This window comes from Diplotaxodon limnothrissa, linkage group LG2 (assembly GCF_057381915.1).
Source record: "Diplotaxodon limnothrissa isolate DT_005_m linkage group LG2, D_limnothrissa_male_GT1.1, whole genome shotgun sequence".
Lineage (NCBI taxonomy): Eukaryota > Metazoa > Chordata > Actinopteri > Cichliformes > Cichlidae > Diplotaxodon > Diplotaxodon limnothrissa.
In genome coordinates this window covers 3,961,029-3,984,906 of record NC_140597.1, presented here as the reverse complement: position 1 = coordinate 3,984,906, position 23,878 = coordinate 3,961,029, and the positions used below count along the sequence as shown (strand labels likewise).

General features: G+C 40.2%; 1 protein-coding gene across 1 annotated transcript in view; it reads left to right on the top strand.

Annotated features, from left to right (window-relative positions):
- The window catches only part of slit3 (slit homolog 3 (Drosophila)), a 233,203-nt gene that overhangs the window by 191,212 nt on the left and 18,113 nt on the right, over positions 1-23,878 (top strand). The window contains exons 18-28 of the mRNA XM_085365888.1: positions 1,165-1,308; positions 3,882-4,045; positions 7,188-7,320; positions 9,614-9,682; positions 9,812-9,883; positions 11,231-11,302; positions 14,879-14,950; positions 15,046-15,128; positions 15,248-15,328; positions 16,922-17,046; positions 19,057-19,154. Coding sequence (XP_085222014.1) covers positions 1,165-1,308; positions 3,882-4,045; positions 7,188-7,320; positions 9,614-9,682; positions 9,812-9,883; positions 11,231-11,302; positions 14,879-14,950; positions 15,046-15,128; positions 15,248-15,328; positions 16,922-17,046; positions 19,057-19,154 — 1,113 coding nt within the window. The remainder of the gene's footprint in view (positions 1-1,164; positions 1,309-3,881; positions 4,046-7,187; positions 7,321-9,613; positions 9,683-9,811; positions 9,884-11,230; positions 11,303-14,878; positions 14,951-15,045; positions 15,129-15,247; positions 15,329-16,921; positions 17,047-19,056; positions 19,155-23,878) is intronic.

Here is a 23,878-nt window from a genome sequence, read left to right as displayed (position 1 = left end):
AAGAGGTGTTCTTACCCACTCTGACACTCTGTCTACGGTTAGTGAGGAAGTCCACAATCCAGTTGCACAGAGAGGAGTTAAGTCCCAGTTGGTGGAGTTTGGGACGGAGTTTGTATGGCCGGATGGTATTAAAAGCCGAGCTGTAGTCTACAAAGAGGAGCCGTGCATAGGTGTTCCTGTGTTCCAAGTGCTTCAGTAATGTGTGCAGCACTGTGGCGATCGCATCCTCGGTTGACCGGTTCTCCCTGTATGCAAACTGGTGCGAGTCCAGGGATGGTGGAAAAGCAGCTCTGATGTGTTTAATGACCAGTCTCTCCAGGCATTTGGCGGGAATGGGGGTGAGTGCCACAGGTCTGAAATCGTTCAGACATGTGACATTTGACTGTTTTGGGATGGGAACGATGGTTGCTGCTTTGAAACAGGATGGTACCAGTGAACAGGACAACGAGGTGTTATATATAGAGGTGAAGACGTCCGCCAGGTCCGCAGCACAGTCTTTTAGCACCCGGCCCAGCACTCCATCCGGCCCGGCCGCCTTCCTGGTGTTAATGCTCCGGAACACACGCCTCAGCTCATGAGTGCTCAGGACCGGAGCAGGGTCGGTTGAGGGGAGAGGGGACAGGATACTCTGTCTGTGTATACTCAGTAATGACTAGCTAATCTTATCATGTATATATATGCTGCCTAATGACTCTCTAATGGTATCATGGCTGTCTCTGTATTATGTAAAGAGGGCTCCCTGCTCCAGTAATAGCCTTGCTAACTAGGTTAGCTTGTCCCAGAGATTGCTAATGCTAACTAACTCACTTAGCATGATCCCACATGACTGTATGTCAAAGGCTAATGTCATATTACAGAGTCTGCCACGGCTGTCCTATAGGGACTGGTTTAAATCCACTCCTTTCTCTTTTATCTTTTGTCCATGTCATTATAGGTTGTATTCGTTTATCTCGCTGGGCTGTCTCTTTTTATCTAGCCTTCCTTATTTTATTAGTACATTTTTTTAAAACTCAAAACTTCATATTAAGTAGGTTAGAAATGTGAAACGCTGGATTATTCTAAGCCTTGACTTTAATGTAGTTTGTGACATAGACAGTGAAAAAGAGCCAATAGTAAGTATTGTGTTTGCTTTCATTTATTAATCTATTGTATTTGTGTTTCCAGCATGCTACGGAGCAACCAGATCAGCTGTATTGACAACAGTACCTTTACAGGTCTGAGCTCCGTCCGTCTGCTGTCACTGTATGACAACAGAATCTCCAGCATCGCCCCGGGATCATTCTCCACCCTGCACTCCCTGTCCACCATGTAAGCCACATCCGTCACAATTTCTTCTCCTTTTTGTCGCTCATTTTCCTGTTTTGCTTTTTCATTTCCATCCCATCATTTATCCCATCTCTCACTTTGTGTCACTATCTGTTTGTGTCTGTCTTCCAATCTCACTGCTTGTTTGTCTCTCACTATCTTCCTCTATCCCCTAATTTTTCATAGCCTTGCTGTGGGAGTTGTCTTCCAAGCAATACACACACATTCCCGCCCCAACGTTTGCACACATGTTGTTCTCTGGACACTATTCTCCTCACAGATGCTCTCCATCATTATCGACTAGATTGGTCTGAATCCCGGGGCATTTGTTATCAAAGCTAAATATTTTTCAGCATCTGCACACCCACACCCACATTGGCACACAAGACCAATTGCAAGCTTGCTGTTATCTTCCCAAAGATTCACAACTGCTACGACAAGACGTGAATTCGAGAATCGGTGTATTCGTTTATTCGTTTATCTGCTTTGTGCATGTTTTTTTCAAGCATGCTTTAATTTGTGTGATGCTGATTGGTGTTAAGTCTTTACACAGAACTGCAAATAATAACTCTAATCCAATAAAACTATGATAAGCACTAACCGTCCACCTACCATTTTTCTTAGGACAAAGAGACTGGGAAGCCTGAGAAGTGAATGAGTGTTTTTTCTTCAATCACTTGACCACCCATGTTGTAAATAATAGATTTTATCAGCTTAATAAAACATGAAAGGTTGATTCTTTTATTCCTCACAAGGTAGACAGACTTTGCCAAAAAAAAAAAAAGTCTTCTCACATCCTCTCTGCTGTCTTTATTTCTCTCTGTGCTTCCTTCCCTTGTTCCACCTTTTGTTCTTGCTCTCTGTCCTGCTGTGTACCTGTCATCTCTGATTCAAGTTCCTGCCTGACTCTTTTGGGAACAACGATGGAAGACATGAAAGGGAAAATGTGGACACAGAGGATGAGGACAGATATATTTATTGTTGCATAAAGTCAGAGTCTCTCGGTGTTAATAATTATAAGATATCAAATTTCATTCATCCTTTGACACATTCATTCTTTGTTTCAGCGTGTTTTTCACTGGCTTTGTAGTAACACTTGATTTGTATTCAAACATCTGCTTGCTGTCTGGCATGAAAGAAAGATGGATAGTTTTTATTTCTAGACCCTCTGTTCATTCCCTCCTATCTTTCCTCGATTTCTCTCTCACTCCTGCTCTTTCGAATATCTGTCTCCATTCTTAGTGCTTCGTTTCCCTATAGAGTTTGTCCATGTAATTAAAAGATTAACACGCTGAAAGGGAAGGAAGGGATTTAGCTTAGGTTTAGTTGCCATGCAGTGAGGTCAATTCATTACAAGGAAATGAGTAAATAACTTGTCCCTATCTGTGGCAGCACCCCATTAATATTATAGCACATATAGCAGCATTTAGGTTTATTAGTTTAGCAGAGGACAACGTGAACAGCAATGTGACACTTGCACATCTTTAGACACAACATGGGGACTTTCCACTATACCAATGGTTATACTTCACAGAACTGTTTCCTTAAATTTTCTCAGGTACACCACCTTCTGTAACAGCATCCTTAAATCTCTTTTTCTGTGTAGCTCACTGTTGATATTTCTGAAAGACATTGCTGAACGTTGTTGAATCTAAATCACTGGCAGCGAGCTGAGAAGAAGATGCCAGGGGCCAAAACAAAATCAGACAGCAACATTGTCAAGCTTCATCTGTTACAAAGTTGCCCACAAATATTAGATGAGTGCCAGGATTTGTTCTTACCTTTAATGTTTGCATTCAACACATTGGTCACACATTTAAGAATGAACGTTTAACTATACTAATAATTGTAAAAAGCCACAACAAACCTACAACTTGAATGTGCCACAAGATTTTAGATGCCCAGAGCAGCTTTGGTTTAGGGATGCTGCCTGTCTCGTATGTGTTGCTAACGCGTCCTTTCCACCCTTTTCAGTTTAAATATGGCTCAGCATAAATATTACATGAACTGTGTTACAAAAGCAACAAAATGCAGAGAGAGGTGGTGATCAAAAATGAATAAAATGAGCAGATAACCTTTTCTCTTTTCTTTCTCTTTTTCCCTGTTTCTCAATCTGCTACTTTTTCCTTTTCTCTCTCCATCTCCCCTGTTCTTTGCAAAATGAATAAAAACAGCCGATAACCTTTCCTCATTCCTTTCCCCTTCCCCTTTAGCCCGTGGCTTGCTTTGTCTTCTATCTAAATTTATTCAAATGTATCACTCACCAAAATACCATATAAAGCACTGCCATTATTATCCCTCTGAACGGCTTCCAAAATAAATTCAGAACAAAGTCTGTTTTGACCTCGTTGCTCTTCTCGCTGTCGTTTTGTTGTGCTGCTTGTATGTTACAGTCTAATTTGGGGTGTGCGAGTTGTCTGGATGCAAAGTCAAGGAAAATGTTTGTGATGATAAATACCTTATATTGTAAGAATGGATGTTATGTAACTTTGTGCGGTAGGATTTAAACTTACCCTGATTCATTTATTTCCTTCCTCCTCTCTCTTGCTCTCATCTGTCCTTTATTATTTCCTTAGTAATCTTCTGTCCAACCCATATGTGTGTGATTGTCACTTGGCCTGGCTGGGTCAATGGCTAAAGAAGACCAGGGTGGTGAGTGGAAATCCCCGCTGTCAGAAGCCAGCCTTCCTGAAGGAGATTCCTATCCAGGATGTGGCTACCCCAGACTTTACATGTGATGGTGAGACTTTCTATTTTCCATTCTTTGCCAATAAGCCAAGTATTTGTTTTTGTTTTAGTTAAGTAGAATTAAAACCACAGTTCTTGGTGTTTGGTTTGGTCGGCCACACAGGATGTTACAACTGATACACCAAACTGTGTGGAAAACAAAAAGGTCACAGCCTTAAACCTGAAATAAATGACATGTGTCAGTCAGCGGCTGTGTGTCCTGTGCAGATAAAAGGATGAGTGAAGCAACTGAAAGGTGAACTGAATGTGTCCTTGAATCGTACTAATAATAACTGAGGGGCTTCCTGACTTTCAAAACCCTACATAGGAAAATTGTTTATTCAGTAATAATGTCAAATATGTATTTGGGCAAGGAAAATAACAATAAAACACTTGTGTGTTGTGTAATGAGTCGTCCAATTTGTAGCGCTGTTCAAATCTTAACTTTAAATTTAATCCACTAAAAACAAAAAGTGAGAACACAGATGATCACATATACGTGGCACTTAATTAGCACTACATTCAAGGATTGTCCACAGCGTATCAACTGATGTCTGACCTCACTCCCCCTCGAGTCCTAATCACAGCACAGACTAAGCCTACTGCTACCAAAACGCATTGTTCTTTGCATCTATATTCACATCACAAAATCCTCAGATATGCACAAACCTTCTGGTTTGGATGGGAATAGATTTGGTTATAACATCAGTGATCCAGATTTAACAAAATTACCAGATACTCTGTCATTTCATGCCTTCGGTCTCACTTCAGTAGGGTATTGTGAGGACAGAACGATCAGTAACCACTGGCATACAGCAGCCTCAGATGACATCAGCTTGTGGTTGCTACAGTGACGTTGTTGTTACCACGACGATGCCTGCCTATAGCAACTTAGGCTGTCGGCTTGGCCGCCAACTTTGACGCCATATACAAAGTGTGGTTTGGCTCTCGCGTTTATTACATTTGTCTTTATTTTCCCTTCTTTGCTTTCTGTGTAGCTTTTACACTTTAAACTTTTTTCGATCGCCCTTTTGCTCTCTATCTGGTAGTGCCTCTCTGTCCCTCCTCAGTTTTTTTTTAAATTCATTACACTTTTCTAATTTCCTGTAGCTGTGCTGCAGCCATTTACTGAAAATGAGTTTGGAAAGTCGTTAGCTGGATTGGTTCAAGTAAGGAAACTCTAAGATGTTATCAGATCTTGATATTCATTGTTGCATCTTGCACACACACACACGCACGGACGCACACACACACACACACACACACACAAAGCTACATCAACATTCACTGAGCTGCACAAACATGAATTCATGTCCTCGTATCCTTGCAATTGTCAAAATGTATCTCAATTCATTCTAAAGTGGCAGCTCTACTAGAACTCGTTCATGCAAAATGGTAATTAACTGTTAAAATGTAGAATTTGATTAAATGACATCTCTTTATTGCATTTTAGGTTGAGATAGTCAAAATCTTGGATCTAGATCATTACCAGCTTCAAGTGAGTTGTTCTTTGGCTCAAGGCCAATCAGCTCACAGAGGTTTGAAGGCATCCTCCCTGCCTGCCAGGTGTCCGTACTATTAAGCATAACCTCTTGGTGATGCTAAAACGTTACACTTGAAAGTGTAATTCTCAAAGCGGTTCACAGAAGACCAGAAACAAAGGGGCACGCATACTTACACACGAGCACGCCGTGAACCAAGGTCCCATGTCCAGTCTATTTATAGTTGAGTAAAATGGCTGTTAAGGTGTCCAGAGGGAGCCGGGGGAAAGGTAAAGTTAATTGAATTTGTGAGAAGATATTTAGCGCACATTTAGATGTTAGTTCAATCAGCCAACTGTAGAGTGAGTCAGCCCACGGCTACACCTCCCCGTGGACTCACAAGGTACACACATCAGATTAGACACGCAGATACACATGCATGCACTGCTCTACTCACTGGCACGTAAGCGCCCATTTACTTGACATTTAGACATTAGCGCAATTAGAACACTACAAAGTGAATGGGAAAATGGCCATAGGACAGGGGGAGGCAGCTATTTAGGAAACTAAATGTGCAGCAAAATCAGGATGTAGATGCACAAGCATTTAAATCAGCATTGAATTCATTCAATCAGCAGCAAACTGTACATGCGTGTAAACTAGGCCTTTCTTTTTACTGTTCCTACTGCTCTCTCCAGTACTCAAGCACACACACATATTGAGATTGCAAGTTGTGTTGTGATTGGCTTTATGTCCGCTCCTCATTATCCTTTATTATGGTTTTAACTCGGCTTGTTTTACATTTGGGACCACAGTTCAACTATTTACATACTGCTTTGCTAGATAAAAGCTGTGAGCTTTACATGCCAGTCAAGGAAATGGGAGCATTTCAAGCCAAGAACAACACTCTGCTCTAGTTTCTGACCTTCCTTATCGCTTAATGGTAAAATTATTACAATCACTCAGATGTTTTTTTGTCCCTACTGTGTGTTATTGTGCCTGTGTGTGGAATGTTCGGAACTTAAACCTTACAACGTTTTGTGCTAAATACTTTGACAGCAAGGCTAAAAAGTGCCTCAAGAAATTTTGGGAAGTAACAAAATTCTTGAAGCTAAAAGAAAATGTAATTAAAAGGATTAAAAATTTAATGTGTGACTTTTTGCAGAAATAAAAATATAAAATTTTAATTGGAGAATATTCACATGCAAGTTAGTTAAAACTGACTATAGAGGTTTCAGCTTTCATTTTATTGCTGCAACTGCCTGTCATCCTTTCAACCCCCAAAACATCTGCTCAGTTTTGGGTTTTTTTGGTTTGTTGGTTTCCTGAATCATCTGAGGACTTTTAAAATCTCTGTGCCCCAGCTGCATGTGCTGAGCCATATGTTGAAATACATCCATATAGCTTTTAGCAATATCTGGTACTTCTAAAAAGCGCTGAGTTGATTTGAGCAAGTGTCTTACTTATTGTTCAAGCTGTATCTCTATCTGTCCCTTTTTCTCTCTTAGCTCTTTCTCTCTCCCTGTTTTGTCCTAACTTTTTTTCGAAAGCTGTTTTTTTCCTCCCTTTTCCTCTCTTTGTTGTTTTTTCTCTGCACCTCTATTTATCCATCTATCTCCTCCTCCTCCTCCTCCTCATGCTAATATCCTACTCTCTCTACTCCCCTCTCTCCAGGTGCTGAGGATAATGGTTGCCTTCCTGCGTCTGGTTGTCCTGACGTCTGCACATGCTCAGACGGCGTGGTGCGATGCAGCAACAGAGGGCTGCACTCTCTGCCCAAGGGCATTCCCAAGGACACCACTGAGCTGTGAGACAGGCTTGCTTGCACTGTAACACACACACACATGCATACACAAGCTTCACTACATGAATGTGCATACTCAAACATTCAGAAACAGACATCAATTATAGCATGCATATACAGTCACAGAAAAAATTGTATGCCGTCAAATAGCATGCAAAAGTTCCATAAACACATATAGTCCCACTTTGCTGCAGTGCATTAGTGATGCTGCAGTTTGCTCTCCTGCTTCAGAAACTAGCACAGCAATTAGTGAATTACGCACATGCTCCTGCTTTCTTTCTTTTTGTGTCTTTAGGATTTTAGGTATACAGTAGACGTACTTGTGCTTGTATATAATTACATGCTGATGTTACAAATCTATGAAGCAACCCAGTTATTAAATCTAACTACCACTACACAGTAGGATCTTATATAGTTGAGAGGTATTATCATGATACCATCTTAAAAATTGCTTTATAACTAGTTTTAATGCTACAGTGTCAATTGCTTCAATACACATTTTTCTCTCATATCAAATTTCACCAGAGCAGTGACTATTTTTCATGCTGTTTCCTATAATAATTAGGTGAAATCAGAGTCATTAACCTCAATAAAATGTCCATTTAAAAAAATAAATAATCTTTTGTAGAAATAATGTAAAAAATATGAATAATTGTTTGTTTGCTTTATGATTAAATTGGTGCTTCAAGAGAATTGCTCTATATCTTTCATTAATTTCAAGCTATCAGGAATCCTTGTAATAAAGAGACATTCTTAATCATCAAAGATAAAACAAGGCTTAATGTTAATTATGATTAGGAAATTTAAAAAGAAGTAGGAACAAAGTAATGGTGAATTATTGCACACACGTACATGCTCACGCACAACCACAGAGGAACCCCTCTAGCTGTGAAATAGGCCTGCTCCACAGGGTCAATAGCAGTGATTAGGTATTGATCAGGCTGAAGAAGACACTCCATCATACTGTCCACATGACCTACTTATGACCTGAGAGAGACAAACAGAGACCAATGCATCATAAAATATGTGTATGCTTGTGTGTATACCTTTATTTTGTTTCTCACAATATTAGAAAGCAAGAAAGAAACGCCCGAATGTGAAAATTCTCTGTATGTCTAACACAGAACTTTGCTCATATAACATAATGTAACAGTTCCCCCTTTTTCTTCCCTTTAAACATAGTAAAAACACAGACATCATTAAGATGCAATCATAAAGCTCAGCAACCTAACACTATAACAGCATCACAGTCATTTAAATTTGACCATCTCCCCGTTCAAAGCACTACCCCACGTAAGCACTGCACCCCTTCTAGAGTGGCTGCTGCCTTTTTAATTCACTATGTGGAATTCCCCTTCTGATCACCTGCATTTGTGTCCTCCTCCAGGAAAGAGAAGTACACGTGAAGGTGTTCTAATGAACACGGATGCTATTAAATAAAGAATCTTTTAGTGTGGCCAAAAATTCCCTTTTTTATTTGCTACGTACCGGCACATGTTGGCTAATGTTCTCTCTCTAATAACACCCCAGGACATTACAGTACACGTCTTGACAGACTAGCCCTGGGAGACAAAAAACAAAACAAAAACAGATCATAAACACACACACAAAAAAAAACTGTCAAGCTCTCGACCTGATGTGGCAACTTCTGGCTTGGTTGTTGCAGATCCTCCCATTGAGAACTCTATTTATTTCTCTCAGTCTACATGAAGATTGGGTCAGTTTGACACAGATGCTAATGTGTGCTGTCTGTAGAAGCTTGTGGTCCATAGGGAAATCGCAAACATACATGTGCAAATGATCTGAAAGGAATGTCTGTGGAGTGGCCCAGAAGTGCACAGCCACACAACCTTGAACGTGTGATGTCCATTCATCCATTTCCTTAATTGCTTGTTCAATTCAGGGTCACGGAGACTTTGACAAAGACAGACAACCATTCATACTCACATTTACACCTACAGCCAGTCACCAAATAACCTAATGGGAGATAAATGGGAGGTGGTCAGTTTTAAATGAGTTCTTTTGTTTTCTTCACAGTCAAAGCTAGTGGATGCAAGAAGCTCCATTCCTGTTATGCTGGTTGTTATGCATCTCATTCATTCACTCTTCTTACCAACAGCACAAACTTATACCCTTCTCTTCTTGTCTGCTTTCTGTATCATTCCACACTGTTGATGAGACACAAGTTACTAATCCAAAACTTTTACTTGCTCCCTTGGCATCAATTCACCCCTCCACATGGCTGTATTTGTGTATGTAATAAATACTATATTAAGTATGCATTTTTTTCTTGCAGTTACTTGGAGGGTAATATGCTGACATCTGTGCCCAAGGAGCTGGCAAACCTGAAACAGCTGTCGCTGGTGTATGTACCTCTCACATAACCTTGAACAGAATGCACATATGCCACATCATTTTCCAGTTTACGAAACCAATATGGATGCATGCAGTATGTGTTTGTATGGGTCCCTCATGTAAGTTTCTGTCGACACAGGGACCTGAGCAACAACAGCATCAGTGCTTTGGCCCCATACACCTTTAACAACATGACTCAACTAGCCACACTGTAAGTTACCATGGCAACATATGTACCTATTGATGCATGCACCTGTACATGTGTACAGGTGCATGCACATGTACATATAATTTTTTTTTCTTTCCATACTTTTGTCTTCCTCCTAATTTCTCTTCGTCCTTGTTTTCATTTTCCAGTCTCTCGTTTAAGGTTTATCGCTTCTTCACCCCCCCCCCCACCCCACACCCCCATCCACTCATCTCAGCCTCCTCTTGTATCTTCTTTTTCCTTTATTTCTATTCTAACATACACATATAATATGTTCTTTTTTGCCCCAATGCATTTTTCATATTTAAAATATTTTCCTTTTTAAAATGTTAAAATTTATCCTGTTGAAATGTTGGCTCTTCTTCCTGCTTTTATCCCATCTCCCTCTGTTTTTTTCTATTTTTTTTTTTTTTTTACCTCTGCAGGAATTTTCACAAAGTTACATAAATTATTCTTTTAATTTATGGAATTAACTTTAGTTTTGCCTTTCTTTTTAAGCAAAGAATCTATAAACACAATGGCTATATATCAACTTATATTTCATAAAGTCACATTGATTCACGCCTCCAAGCTACGTCCTGCAACTACAGATTTCTACTCTCTGCGCCTAGATAGCACCAGATACAAATCCTGTGCACAGCTCAATCACACCTAGGGAAGATTTGAAGGTAGCGGCAGAGAGGCGTGTTTCACTTTCCACATCAGATTTTCCAGGATTCATTATTCTTGGCTGTTGGGATCTTTTCTCAATGGGTCCAGGCCACTGGTGAAACAGAGAAGATGAGGATTAAGCTTCTTGACAGTCAGTAATTATCATTAGGCATTGCTTCATTGAGCATTATGCTGAGGAATAATCTTGGCTACTACCTTGGCTGCTATTTTTGTGAATATACATCTCAGATAGTGTCTGTTTATTACATTAGGATCATTATTAGCCACCATGATATTGTGTTCAAATAATAGTAGCATCCTTAAGGGACGCTTCATTATCTGTCATTTGTTGCCAAACTTAAATTTGGATTCATTAGCAGTTTTAAAAGAAATTACATTTAACTGTGGTGTGGGAGTTTGACTTTCCAGACTCTTCTTTGACCTTTGCCTCTGGCAGGTGTTTTTATCTTTAACTATTTTTTTCTAATGTATTTGAAATGTGCCCCTGGTGTTAATTTTCACTGTCTAGCCTTCAGTGGCAAAAGGTTCTGTACCAAGTTTTTATAAAAACCAAACCTACTGTGTCATCTCTTGAATAATCTTTTCATATTTTGAAAAAACAAACAAACAAAAAACCCCAAAAAGCCTCCTGATGTAGAGTTAAATCGTGTGACCTTGTTTGTGTCCTTTGTCTTACAGAATCCTCAGTTATAACCAGATTCGCTGCATCCCTGTCCATGCCTTCGATGGGCTCAAGTCACTTCGCCTGCTGTGAGTAGCGAGCTTCATCTTTAAGTGCCGCAGTGGATTCAATATTCAACACTCCCCCTTGCCTGTTATATTACAGAGTTAAATCAAAGTTTAATCACTCCCCTGATTTCAGGCTGAGTGCCATATTAAGACCCACTTGCAAAATGAGTCACAGTCCACCCAATCATCTGTTGTTTCAGGGTACTAAAATAAGATAAAAGTCGCACTCTCCCATTTCTTTAATACTCCCTTTCTATCTGAATTCTTTGCCTCTCGCCATGCGCTTCTCCCTCTCGCTCTCCTCTATCTATCCTCTCCTCCTTTTCTCTCTCTTCCGCCCAATGTTGTGTTTGATGAATCGACCTTCAGCCTCTGTTTCTCTCAGTCATCCATTTGGCTGTCCACCCTCTGTCTCACAAACCCACATGCGTGCCTACACACAGTGTGCATGTGACTATTGCTGTCTGACCAGCTTGCCTCACACATATGGAACGAGCTGCACACACACAAAAATATGAATATACTATCCAATCTGTGTATGCGGTGCACACAAGTTTTAAACATCTACATAACGTACTTGTATAACAGCAAATCGTATTGATCCTTAAGTGTGGGGTTGCTTGAGTATCATAAATCAACATTTATTAGTGTCAGTTTTGCTGTGATACCTTAAGTTTATTAAGTAAGGATGACACTGGTGAATATTTTAAGCTTTCATCAGAGATAATGTTAAGCCCTATTCTCTGAATAAAGCCTATAAGAATCAGATTAGATTAGATTAGATTAGATAGAACTTTATTAATCCCTCGGGTGGGTTCCTCTGGGAAATTCGATTTCCAAAAAAGCACAGCACCGACAGAAGTTACAGAGTTACAGAATATTATATATATATATATATAATACACACACACACACACACATATATATATATATAAATACAGAGACAATATAAATAAAATATACGAAGGGGATAAATAGAATAAATAGGAATAAAAATAAAAATAAAAATAAAAATACAAGTGAATCACTGAAGGTTGAAGCTGGTTATCCTCGAAAGCTTTGTTTAGTTATGTCAAGGCTCCTTGAAAACACCCGTTCACTATAGTGAGGTCTGAAGCTAAAGCTGTAAATGAAAAAAATCTCAGAATGTTTACGTAAAGGTCATTTTTTTATCGCCATTTAAAGGGTCAGTTTACTCAAATTACAACTTCTGACAATATGATAGTGATTAAAGTGTGATGTCAGAAAGCCAAGACAACAGCAGTCTTTCCAGCAAAGTCTCACAACCACATCTGAATTCTGCAGGAGAAAAAGCCACAAAAAAGCCAAGAGAGGTGGCTTTTGTCGATGAAAAACTACACGGCCTCAACCAAGGCTGCTTTTCTGTTTTGTTTTGCTGAATAACTTTGGATTTCTGCGCGGCCCAAGTGGTCTTGCTGTGGTTAGAGTGGTAAAATGTTTTTTGTTTCATAATCTAAAATATTTAAACAATGGCAGTGTTGAGGTTCTTAATCTTGGTACAACTCTTGGCTCAAAATATACTTTCATTTTCATATGAGTTAGCTTTCAGTGGTGATTATTGTGAGCAAAACTTTAGCAAGAAAAAGAGTTTCACTGTCAGAGAATTCAGATTTGTTTTCAGCCATTTCTCTTTGTACTGGCGTTATCTCTTATGATGCTTTCACCTCCCAGAAGTTAGTGACCGCTTTTTTTTCTTCTTCTTCTTCTTTTTTTTTTGCTTTCTTGCTTTCATTTTACTTGATGTTACCGTCGGGACTGATCCCTCTCTGCCCCCGCATAGCAACTGGTTGCCAGGCAGTCATCACTGTCACTTCCTCATTACCCACAACCCCCCTTGGGCTAGTCATAGACGGGGGCTGTGAGACCACCATACATTGCTACACAAACGCACACAGAGATGCACATAAACATTTAAAGGCATTAAGCAGCGATAACACACACACACACGCACGCACACACACACAAAAATCAAGTACACATACATACACATGCACAGTTTTTCCAATACTGCTGGTTTGATAGCTGTCCCCTGCTACAGCCCTTCACTCTAATGGAATGTGAACTTCTATCCAGCAGGCAGCACACTCCAATGGATAGACACACAAAGGACACACACACACGCACACTCTGAAGTCTCTAAGCCCTCAGAGACAAAAAGTTTCAGACACACATCTACAGACACGAACACATACATGCAAACCCAGTGGTACATAACAAAAATGCACACATCAACACTAATACGCTTCTCGACCTGCAGTTTTCTACTGTGACACACATGATCGCTCGCACACCACCGTCTGCGAGATGACCGTATGAGACAGTTTATATTCCATTCAGAGACCCGAACAAGCTTTATTGCACAACAATGAAAAAAGGCTTTCTGTTTATTTTGTGTTATTCTTTCATAAATATTTTATTTATTTTCCATTATAGAAGGGTATGATGGTGTGTCTGCTACTGAGGAACCACAAATAAATTTGAATAATTTAGCATGCAGCTATAAGGGTTAGACTGGTGTATTAGCTTGCTCCAAAGTGAGTATTAGGCAACTGGGCAGTCACTTTCATTTAGCTCTGATATGATGGATGTGACGCAATAGGTTTTCCTTGGATATAATCCTTTTTAACATTGGTCAATAGCCCCTTGCCAGCTATGGTTAAACCTTAGCTGCACATTTAAGATACAAATCTAATTATTAAACCACAAGGTTAAAACTAATAGCTGTGTATAGTGTATGCACACTCAGTGGGCACTATGTTCGGTACACCTTGTTTGGGTTTTGCTCAATTAGTAAGAGGAGCAAAGTGTGCCAAGAAATTAACCTCTACTATTACACCGTACTAGTTTATCTACTAGTCAAAAGGTCAGTGGTTTGATCCCTGGCTCCACAAATCTTCTTCTAATTCTAATGTTGTTGCCATGGTTTTGGCTGATGTTTGATGCTAAATATTTGATTTAACAGGTAGTTGTTGTACCTAACAAATTGTACAGTGAGCCAATTATCATATATAGTTAGAACTCTATGCAGAAATATTTAATCAAGAGTCATATGTAATGCATATGTTTGGATTTTTTTCATCCCACAGAGTTCATTGTACCCTACCCTACCTTTCAGTCAATGGACACAGTGAGGGTCTGTAGAATGTCAACGTCCTTTTGTCTCAAGGCACCAAAATAGGAAAATATAAGAGACCCCAGCAAAGGTCCTGAGGTTATCTACAGAGTTAGATCACCACGCCTCATAAAGGCTCTCTACTGTGTATGACCTCTTGAAATTGTACCATATGAAGGGAGACCAACTAAAAACAAAAAGCATTTACTGAAGCAGTACTCACAAAATCATGTTGTGGTGCAAGTGGATAAGGACGTAACAGTGGACCGAGGTCAAAAGCTCTTTCACTTTTCCTCCCTTGCTACAAAAGAATGATTAAGAAACACAGAGTACCTAATTAAATTAATTAACTACAGAATAACAGTAACAGTAGGTCAAAATCTTCCTTTTTAAATGCGTAACAAGGTCGCTGGTATGATTAATATTTATATGCTCCTGTTTTGCTCTCTGTTTCTCTCCTCCAGGACTCTTCATGGTAATGACCTTTCAACTATTCCGGAGGGAGCTTTCAACCACCTCAGCTCTCTTTCCCACCTGTAAGTACAGCTTTGGTCTGTACTGCATCTGCACTTCTACATATGTGTATCCACAGAGTAAATGTGTATTGGTTTATGCTTTTAACTTTGTTTAGGGCTCTTGGTGCCAATCCATTGTACTGTAACTGTGATCTGCGCTGGCTCTCTCAGTGGGTCAAGGCTGGCTTTAAAGAGCCTGGTAAGAAATCACAGTCAATATGCTTGCATTTGTTCAACCAAAAACGTGTGTTCACCAACATCTAATGCTGCATATAAGAAAAATACTGAATATCTTTTGACTTAAAATTGGTATTTAAGGCATTGCTCGCTGTACTGGACCTCCTGACATGGCTGACAGACTGCTGCTCACCACACCATTAAACAGATTTCAGTGCAAAGGTAAGTACACATATTTTCATAGTACTAAGTGCAATATATTGTTTTACCACTCATGTAATCCCTGGATTTAGACTAGATTGGGCTGTTATTATATTTACAGACTCAAGTGTGTTTATTTCATTGTAGCTTTTGTTTGCAGTTTACTTTCTTCCCATTAAAACTACTGAGTTTTAGTTTTAGGCCATTTGGGAGAAAACATTATGACTTTAACCTTGCCTTAGATTGAGTTTCACAGCTTTAGATGAGAATGGCAGCTCATGGTCAAAAATCGACAAGCTTATATGAAATGCAGATTATTTGTTTAGGCTGCTGAGGCTGTTTTTTTTTCCTGTTAGCTGGGTGGTAAGAGTAGTGGCTTAAAGCCCAAACATATTCGTTTGACTGATCCATTTTGAGTTGCCAGACACTCAAGCCTTTAGCCTGTTGGATCAGCTCAGCCGGTAATACATCATGCTATATTAGAGGATTGACCATAGATATAAATGTATAAAATAAATCCCCTCTACCTCTTGGCTGGATTCTGTAAACTCATATAGAATCAGCAGACCTCTAACATCACCTCATCAAGGGCTTCTCTGCTATCAGACCAGACGGGAAAGGGTCACAAAACGGCCGGAGGCTGAGCACCAAAAATCAAACCCACGTGCAGGAAACCCAAGGCGGAGGCAGAGTCAAGGGTTTAACAAAGGTTTATTAACTAACACCAAAATGACGTTCACGTTAGTTCTTGATTTAAGGCTTGATATATGGGGCGTGAGGCTCTTGGCCAGGGGAGAGGGATAAGCAAGGGGACAGGTCCAAGAAAGCAACGGCAGCTGCTGGTGAATAGGTACGTATGTGCAGGTGAGAGATGGAAGCGTTGAGGGAGAGGTGGTGCGGTCCAGGTGGGTTAGGTGGTGTGTGGCAGCTGTCCTGAGTGGTGAAGGTCCCGAGGTGGTGTAAGGACAGGGGGGCAGGCAGGTGAGGCAAGGAGATGAGTCCGAGAGCTGGCGGGTTAACCAGATTTCCAAGATGAGTGGTTCGGTGTGATGGAGTGTTCCTGGAGTAACTAGAACACGAGATTACAAGGTTAGTAGAGCACGTGAGATTCATGAACATGAGGCGTGAGGCGTGGTTACCAACATAGGGTAGTTGACAAACTGGCGAGGAAGCAGTGTCAGCAAGCAGCTTAAATCTCCAACCTGATTGCCTCAATCAGCTTCAGCTGAGGGAGGCTGTAGGCCCTGCCCATGGGTGGATACCAGGGAATTTACAGCCACACAGCCAGACCATGACAAAAGGAACTGTGAAGCAGACTTCTTACACAGATAAAAGAAATATCATGAAAAGTGTAATCTGCTAAAAAGAATGAAGCTGCATTACATGACCATTGTTGACTATGTTTGTGAGTTTATAAAGTGGGCTGGGACTCCATGAGCAAACCTAGTGCTGCATAAAGATGCATCATGTCATGAACTAAAAATGATCCCATCTTACTCTACTTCTTGCCTCTACGTAGCTTGAGTTTGAGAGAGATCACACGTGTTCTTGTGCACATCTCTGACACTTTTCCTTCTTCTTTCTGCTTTCTCCCACGTCTGTTATCATTTGTAGGTCCAGTGGATATCAACCTGATGTCAAAGTGCGCCCCCTGCCTTTCAGCTCCCTGCCAAAATAATGGTACCTGTGTCTCCAATGCCGCAGGATCTTACCACTGCACCTGTCCGTATGGATTCAAGGTAAGAATATCAGCAGAGACGCACTGAAGGTGGCGGTCAGACATAATATGTTTCGCTTCTAAAACTTGTTTTCTTGGTCCACATCTGAAACTATAATATAGCCACTAGAATATACATTTTCCTTTTTTGGTCAGTGTGTACTTTAATTTATAAGTTTGATTAAACTTGCACTCCATCATGGTCTCATAAAAATGTTATATTGATTTATTGCAGTCATAATGCTTGGTTGTTATCAGGCTTGCCATACTTGCTGGTGTTTTTGGAAGTATTTACAAAGTGATTTATCAAAAGTGAAAATTTTTTCAGTTGATATGGAGGCAGTCGAAATCAGTCCTTGAACCTCTGGTGCCGTGTTATTCCCGCGCCTACAGCCTTGTAACTGCGTACTATTTAGTGGTTCCTTTTTATTTCAACTCAATTATAGAGTGCATCACGCAGCAAAATTTTCACTTTTTCTAGAAATAGTTGCTTTTTTGAAAGGTGTCCTAGATGACTAGCCAGGCTGCATAATCCTCTGGCATTAGGAGTATTATCAGGCTTAGCTCTGGCCTTGTATGCATAATGTATCTACTTGTCTATCAATAGAGAAATGAGGAGCGAAGCTGACTGCACTGTAGGTACTGAATGATCAAAAGATAAAGGGTGTAATAGCTGTCAATATTCATAGTTCGCATTAGAAAAGACATGCACATCTTCTACTCAGTGCAGTTTGCATAGGCGAGCATGTGCATATCAGTGGTGTCTTACTGCACATTGCAAAAAAAGAAAGTCATAAATAGTTGTTTATGACACTGATTTTAAATGTAGGGGTTGCTTTCATCCTGTAGCATGAACGGAGGATCCAAAGTAGAACTAATGGTGACTGAGACTGTACTCATTGTACTCATCGGCATACCCCTTATTTGCGTATCTGTATTTAGAGATCCTTGAGCTCCAGCTTCTAAAGAATAGACTGCATGCATATCTGTTTGTGCTTGTTTGCATGTATATGTGCACGTGAGTATCTGTGCAAGGACTTTAGGTTTTACAAGAACACATGCTGCATAACCTTTGCACTTTTGCAGGAGAAAGCCTTGGTCTTGCTTTTAATTAACACATCATTTGCCAAGGTCACAGTGCGGGAAGGACTGCTGGAGTGTGCATGCCTGTGTATGTTTGTGTCTGTGTATGTACATGTCTATGTGTATGTTTTTCTTACTGGCATCCACTGGGACAACATTAATTAAAATGTGTGAAGACTCAAAGAAGCAACTAGGAACATGAGGAGTGAGAATAAGAAGGGAAGACATGAGGAATAAACAACAATTAAGTACAGAAGATGGGATGATAGAGGTGTGAGTTAAAGAAAGGAACAAGAAATGTCATAGGTAAGGTGTTGTGGGAGAAATGGAGAGAACACATAGTATAAAGGAACAGTGAGAAATATGTTGAGAAATGAATGAAGGAGGCTGTGAACACAACATGAAGTTCTAAAGTAAAGAATAAAATAGAAAAGGAAATAAAAAGATGGGTTTAGATTAAAAACAAAAATAAAGCGCTTTGATCAGAACAAGTGGGTATATTGGCTGACAGAGGTTTTAGGACTGATGAATGAAACTTCTTACCAGGAAAAGTAATGAATCAAAGAAGTAGACATGTTTTATGAATATGTCCACTACATTTGTGGTTTGTTTTTTTTACTACACCTTAAAAATATGTTGTCCTTAAAAAGAAAAACTACAAGAGCACAACATAAATAGTAAAAAGAACTTTATCAGTGGAACTATATATTTAGATATAATGTATATATAAATATATACACATATATATAGTTACATACATTTGTCTTTTCCCAAGTGGTCAATTTAAATACATTTAAATAAAATTAAGAACACTTAACTGTAATGTGCCGGACAGTAAAATTATGTCACTAGTGAAGAAGTTTGATGACAGCTTCACTTATTCCAGTAGTAACAGAAGACACAATATTCAGTTATTAACTGCTTTGCCATGTCTTGTCCTCTCCTTTAGGGTCAAGACTGTGAAATACCAATCAATGCCTGCATTAGCTTTCCTTGTTCTAATGGAGGAACCTGCCACATTCATCCTGGCCATGAAGACCACTTCAGGTACAACGGTGTTTGTTATTAAGTGTTATGCTATGTGGAAGTTTTGTCAGTGGTACCAGTTGTTAGTCTCAAAATTACGACTGGGTTCTGGGGTCTGCTGGCTGACGAACTTGCAGACAAGGGGGTATCTTTTATACCGCCACTGTAAACTATTTGCAACCAAATTGTAAGGAGGTGCAGCACCAATTTCCCCTTGTGACTGTCGTCAACCTCGAGCAACCACTAATGAACCACTAGGAGAATACACTAGGAGAATGCAGAGTTTATCTGCATTTAAGTAAGATTTAATTAAGACAGCTTTAGTACTTTGACTACACCAGTTTTGCTTTCAAACCCTTGTGTAGCTGGCAGGTTTTGCACTAAAAATCAATGAGGCTATGGAAGAATTTGGTGTTAAACCAGGGATGGTTTTGAAAATGTGTTTTTTCATGTTTGACCAAGACACTGACGCCACTTTTGATACTTTAGATTCTATCCAGTTGTACTGTGTCTCTCACCCCATGACCCTACGACCCTAAATTGTATGAATAGTTAAGAAAATGGAGGAATGGATAATTCAAGGAGGTTATCCATTATTTATCTGATCCTTATATTCATGTTTTCACTTTCTCAAAGCATGCTGAACATGCTACTTCATTTTCAGGAACCTTCCTATTTTACATTCATACGCTTTCATACACTCAACAAAAATATAAACGCAACACCTTTGTTACTGCTCCCATTCCCCATGGGATGGACGTAGAGACCTAAAATTCATTCCAGATACACAATATAACCATCCCTCCCAAACAGTGGTCACAAATCAGTCCAAATGTGTGGTAGTGGGCACATCTGCTATATTGAGATAATCCATCCCACCTCACAGGTGTGCCACATCAGGATGCTGATCTGACATCATGAGTAGTGCACAGGTGTACCTCAGACTGCCCACAACAAAAGGCCACCCTGGAATGTGCAGTTTTTTGCGCTATTGGGGGTCTGGGGACCCAGAACCGGTCAGTATCTGGTGTGACCACCATTTGCCTCATGCAGTGCAACACATCGTCGCATGGAGTCTATCAGATTGTCAATTGTGGCCTGTGGAATGTTGGTCCACTCCACTTCAATGGCTGTGCGAGGTTGTTGGATATTCGTGGGAACTGGTACACGCTGTCGTATACGCCGGTCAAGCACATCCCGAACATGCTCAATGGGTGACATGTCCGGTGAGTATGCTGGCCATGCAAGAACTGGGACATTCTCAGCTGCCATCTGCCCTGAACAATGTGAACCATGATTCATCCGTGAAGCGCACACCTCTCCAACGTGCCAGACGCCATCGAATGTGAGCATTTGCCCACACAAGTCTGTTACGGCGACGAGCTGGAGTCAGGTCAAGACTCCGATGAGGACGACGGGCATGCAGTTGAGCGTCCCTGAGACGGTTTCTGACAGTTTGTGCAGAAATTGTTTGGTTGTGCAAACCAATTGTTCCAGCAGCTGTCTGGGTGGCTGGTCTCAGACGATCTTGGAGGTGAACCTGCTGGATGTGGAGGTCCTGGGCTGGTGTGGTTACACGAGGTCTGCGGTTGTGAGGCCGGTTGGATGTGCTGCCATATTCTCTGAAACGCCTGTGGAGACGGCTTATGGTTGAGAAATGAACATTCAATGCACGGGCGACAGATCTGGTTGACATTCCTGCTGTCAGCATGCCAATTGCACGCTCCCTCATTGCTTGTGGCATCTGTGGCATTTTGCTGTGAGACAAAACTGCACATTCCAGGGTGGCCTTTTGTTGTGGGCAGTCTGAGGTACACCTGTGCACTACTCATGATGTCAGATCAGCATCCTGATGTGGCACACCTGTGAGGTGGGATGGATTATCTCAATATAGCAGATGTGCCCACTACCACACATTTGGACTGATTTGTGACCACTGTTTGGGAGGGATGGTTATATTGTGTATCTGGAATGAATTTTAGGTCTCTACGTCCATCCCATGGGGAATGGGAGCAGTAACAAAGGTGTTGCGTTTATATTTTTGTTGAGTGTATATTTAGACTCAGGAGCTGCCCAACACAATCATAGTGTGTGAATCCTAGCTGCAGTGCAACTCCAGTGGTCAAGAGCCTTTCAGTGGCAGTGCTTTAGGGAAAATAACATTGTGCATCACCCATTCACTTCCCCACCCATCTTTTCCCAACACATTCAGAATTGCAACCTGTTTTTGCACATGCGGTGCAGCTGAGGTGCAGGTTAGGTGAGAACGCAAATGTGTAATGTCAAAGGGTTTTTAACCTACTAACTCTCTAGTAGAAAGTCTGTGTAATTTCTGATTACATGCATAGGAGAATAGCACAGGTAATTGTCCAGAGAATTCACAGCAAGCAAATGTGTATTAGCTGTGCTGCCTTCTGCACCCTCAGGTCAAGCAGCATAAGCCTAAACCAAACAGAGTACTTCCAGCAGTGAGAAACAGATCATAAAGAAGGGTGTCTGTTGCCATCATTGTGTGTATGTGACCACATGATTTCCTCTGGGATTAATTACTATTCTGACTTTGATTCTGATAATATAGGGTATTATCCTCACCTGATCTTCTTGGGTTTTTTTTTTTTAATATGCGATCGCATCTCTGCCAACTAGTATGTTCAACAGGCTGTTATCACCTCATTTAGTGGTTGTTGTTATGCTAGGAAAACATAGATGATGAGTTTTTCAACATATGAAGTAAATTAAGTTTTTACCCAGGAGACTAGACTTTTACTAAGCCAAACAACTGCTTGCTGATTGGTTTAGTTTACATACCAAATAACTGCTTGGTTAGTGTTAGGAAAGAAATATGGTTACTTTTTTGGTTGAAAGGTATTGCATGTTAGAAAGCTGTACTTGCTAACCTACCAGAGTAGAGAGTCCAGTGGACGTTTTACTTGACCCAAAGATGCCCTATATAATCTCTCTACCTCTAGCAATAATTAGATAAATGATAATACACCTTCTGACCCACAGATGGCTACAAGAGGGCACCTGCTAGACATATCTAACTGCAGTGGATAATGTTCATTTAATGGGTGGATAACACTCAAAGCAGATGTTTTACTCCTGGACTTTTGCACGCAACTTGAAATATTGAAAGTTACATTGCAGAATTGTTTAAGCATACTAAATTGCTACGACCTAAAACATTGAGAACTGCTTCCTTAAGCCTTCCATGTCCCCTATAATCTTAATCCTATTTGGACTAAAAAACTAAGGCCAGAGTTACTTTGTGCTGAAAATTATGGCACAAGCCGCAGACCAAAAGTAATCAAACGGCCAACAATTGTTTAGAAATGGGACTAATTAAAAACAGACCCTTTGCGGTATGACTTTTTAATGTGGTTCATTTTAAGCAAAACGGCCCTTTCACCATTAAATTGAATCAAACCGCATCAAATACACTATATTTCACTTAAGAAGTCTTTGAGACTTGCTAGTTGGATTTGTTATATTTTAGAATATAAATTCAATTTTCCTGCTTAATAACCGCCCATGGTAGAACAAATGCAATCTGTGTGTGTCTGAGAATCCTCGACCGTGCCTGCCCGGGTAATCAGTGCCGCTCCAAAACGTCACCCTTTGTCCAAGTCTTGTGACAAACAGCGGCTGTAATTGCAACAATTGTCATATATCTTTCTACCAGATTTGTCTCCTTCTCAACCCCAGTAACAAGGCCTTTGCCCTTTGAAAAGCTCTGATATGCTTCTGGCCTTTAAAGGCTTGTGTGGTAATGCTATTAGGGGTCTCTTTACCCTTTTCAGATGATTCCTTAATGGTAAAGAAACACAGGTAGATCCCTGTGACCTCTGAGAGAGACAGAAATAAAGGGAGAAAGACAGTAAGGGAAGGAGACCATGCCCCTTTGACATTTTAACATGTTATATAATCAGTTACGCATATTCAGGAAGTCCAATTAACTTTGGTTCTTAGCACAGCTCCATTTGTCAAACTATATAATTTAAATGTCAGGACTTGGATTTGATTGGTGAAACGGTGATCCTTGACCCAGTCAGTGGTTTCTGCATTTTTATTTCTTTTTTTTTCTCATGGGGAACAGTTAATATCTTCTTCCTTTCTTTTTACTTCATCACTCCTTTTATTTTTCCTTTATTTTCTCTTCTTCTGCTTCATTAAGTCATCTGGATTGGGAGTGGTCCCTTTGTCTCTGCTGCATAAGTATCCCACATTTTTCTGAATATTTTAGCCTGAACAACTTGCAATAATAGGCTCATTATATCTTAGAATATAAATTTATTTTATGTCATTTTGAGTGAAGGCTTAAGTGCAGGTTTTCTAAACTGGAAAACAGATAGGGAGGTGGTAACCAGTGAGTATTGTGAGATACATGAGAAAAAACTCCTTACTGTAGGTACCAAAGCTTTCATTTCACTTGTTGCGAAATGAAAGCGGTGAGAAAGAACTAAACACATTTTGTATGTACAAAAAAGTGGGAAGGACAAAGCATTGTGCCACAAAAACGAGTGAATGGGTTTGTGTGGGTTGATAATTGTCACTGACAAGCAGCTATCCTCTTGCTTCATTTATTGGGTGAACTTAATGTAAAATTCAGTTTTTCCCAATAAAAGTAATTTAAATCAATCATGTCTAGATGAACAGAAGAACAGAGAGTCGTGAGAGAGAGGGCGAGTTGTCAAAGGCAGCTGCGGTTGGATTTATTAGACTTAGAGTGTTTGTGTGTGGGTGAG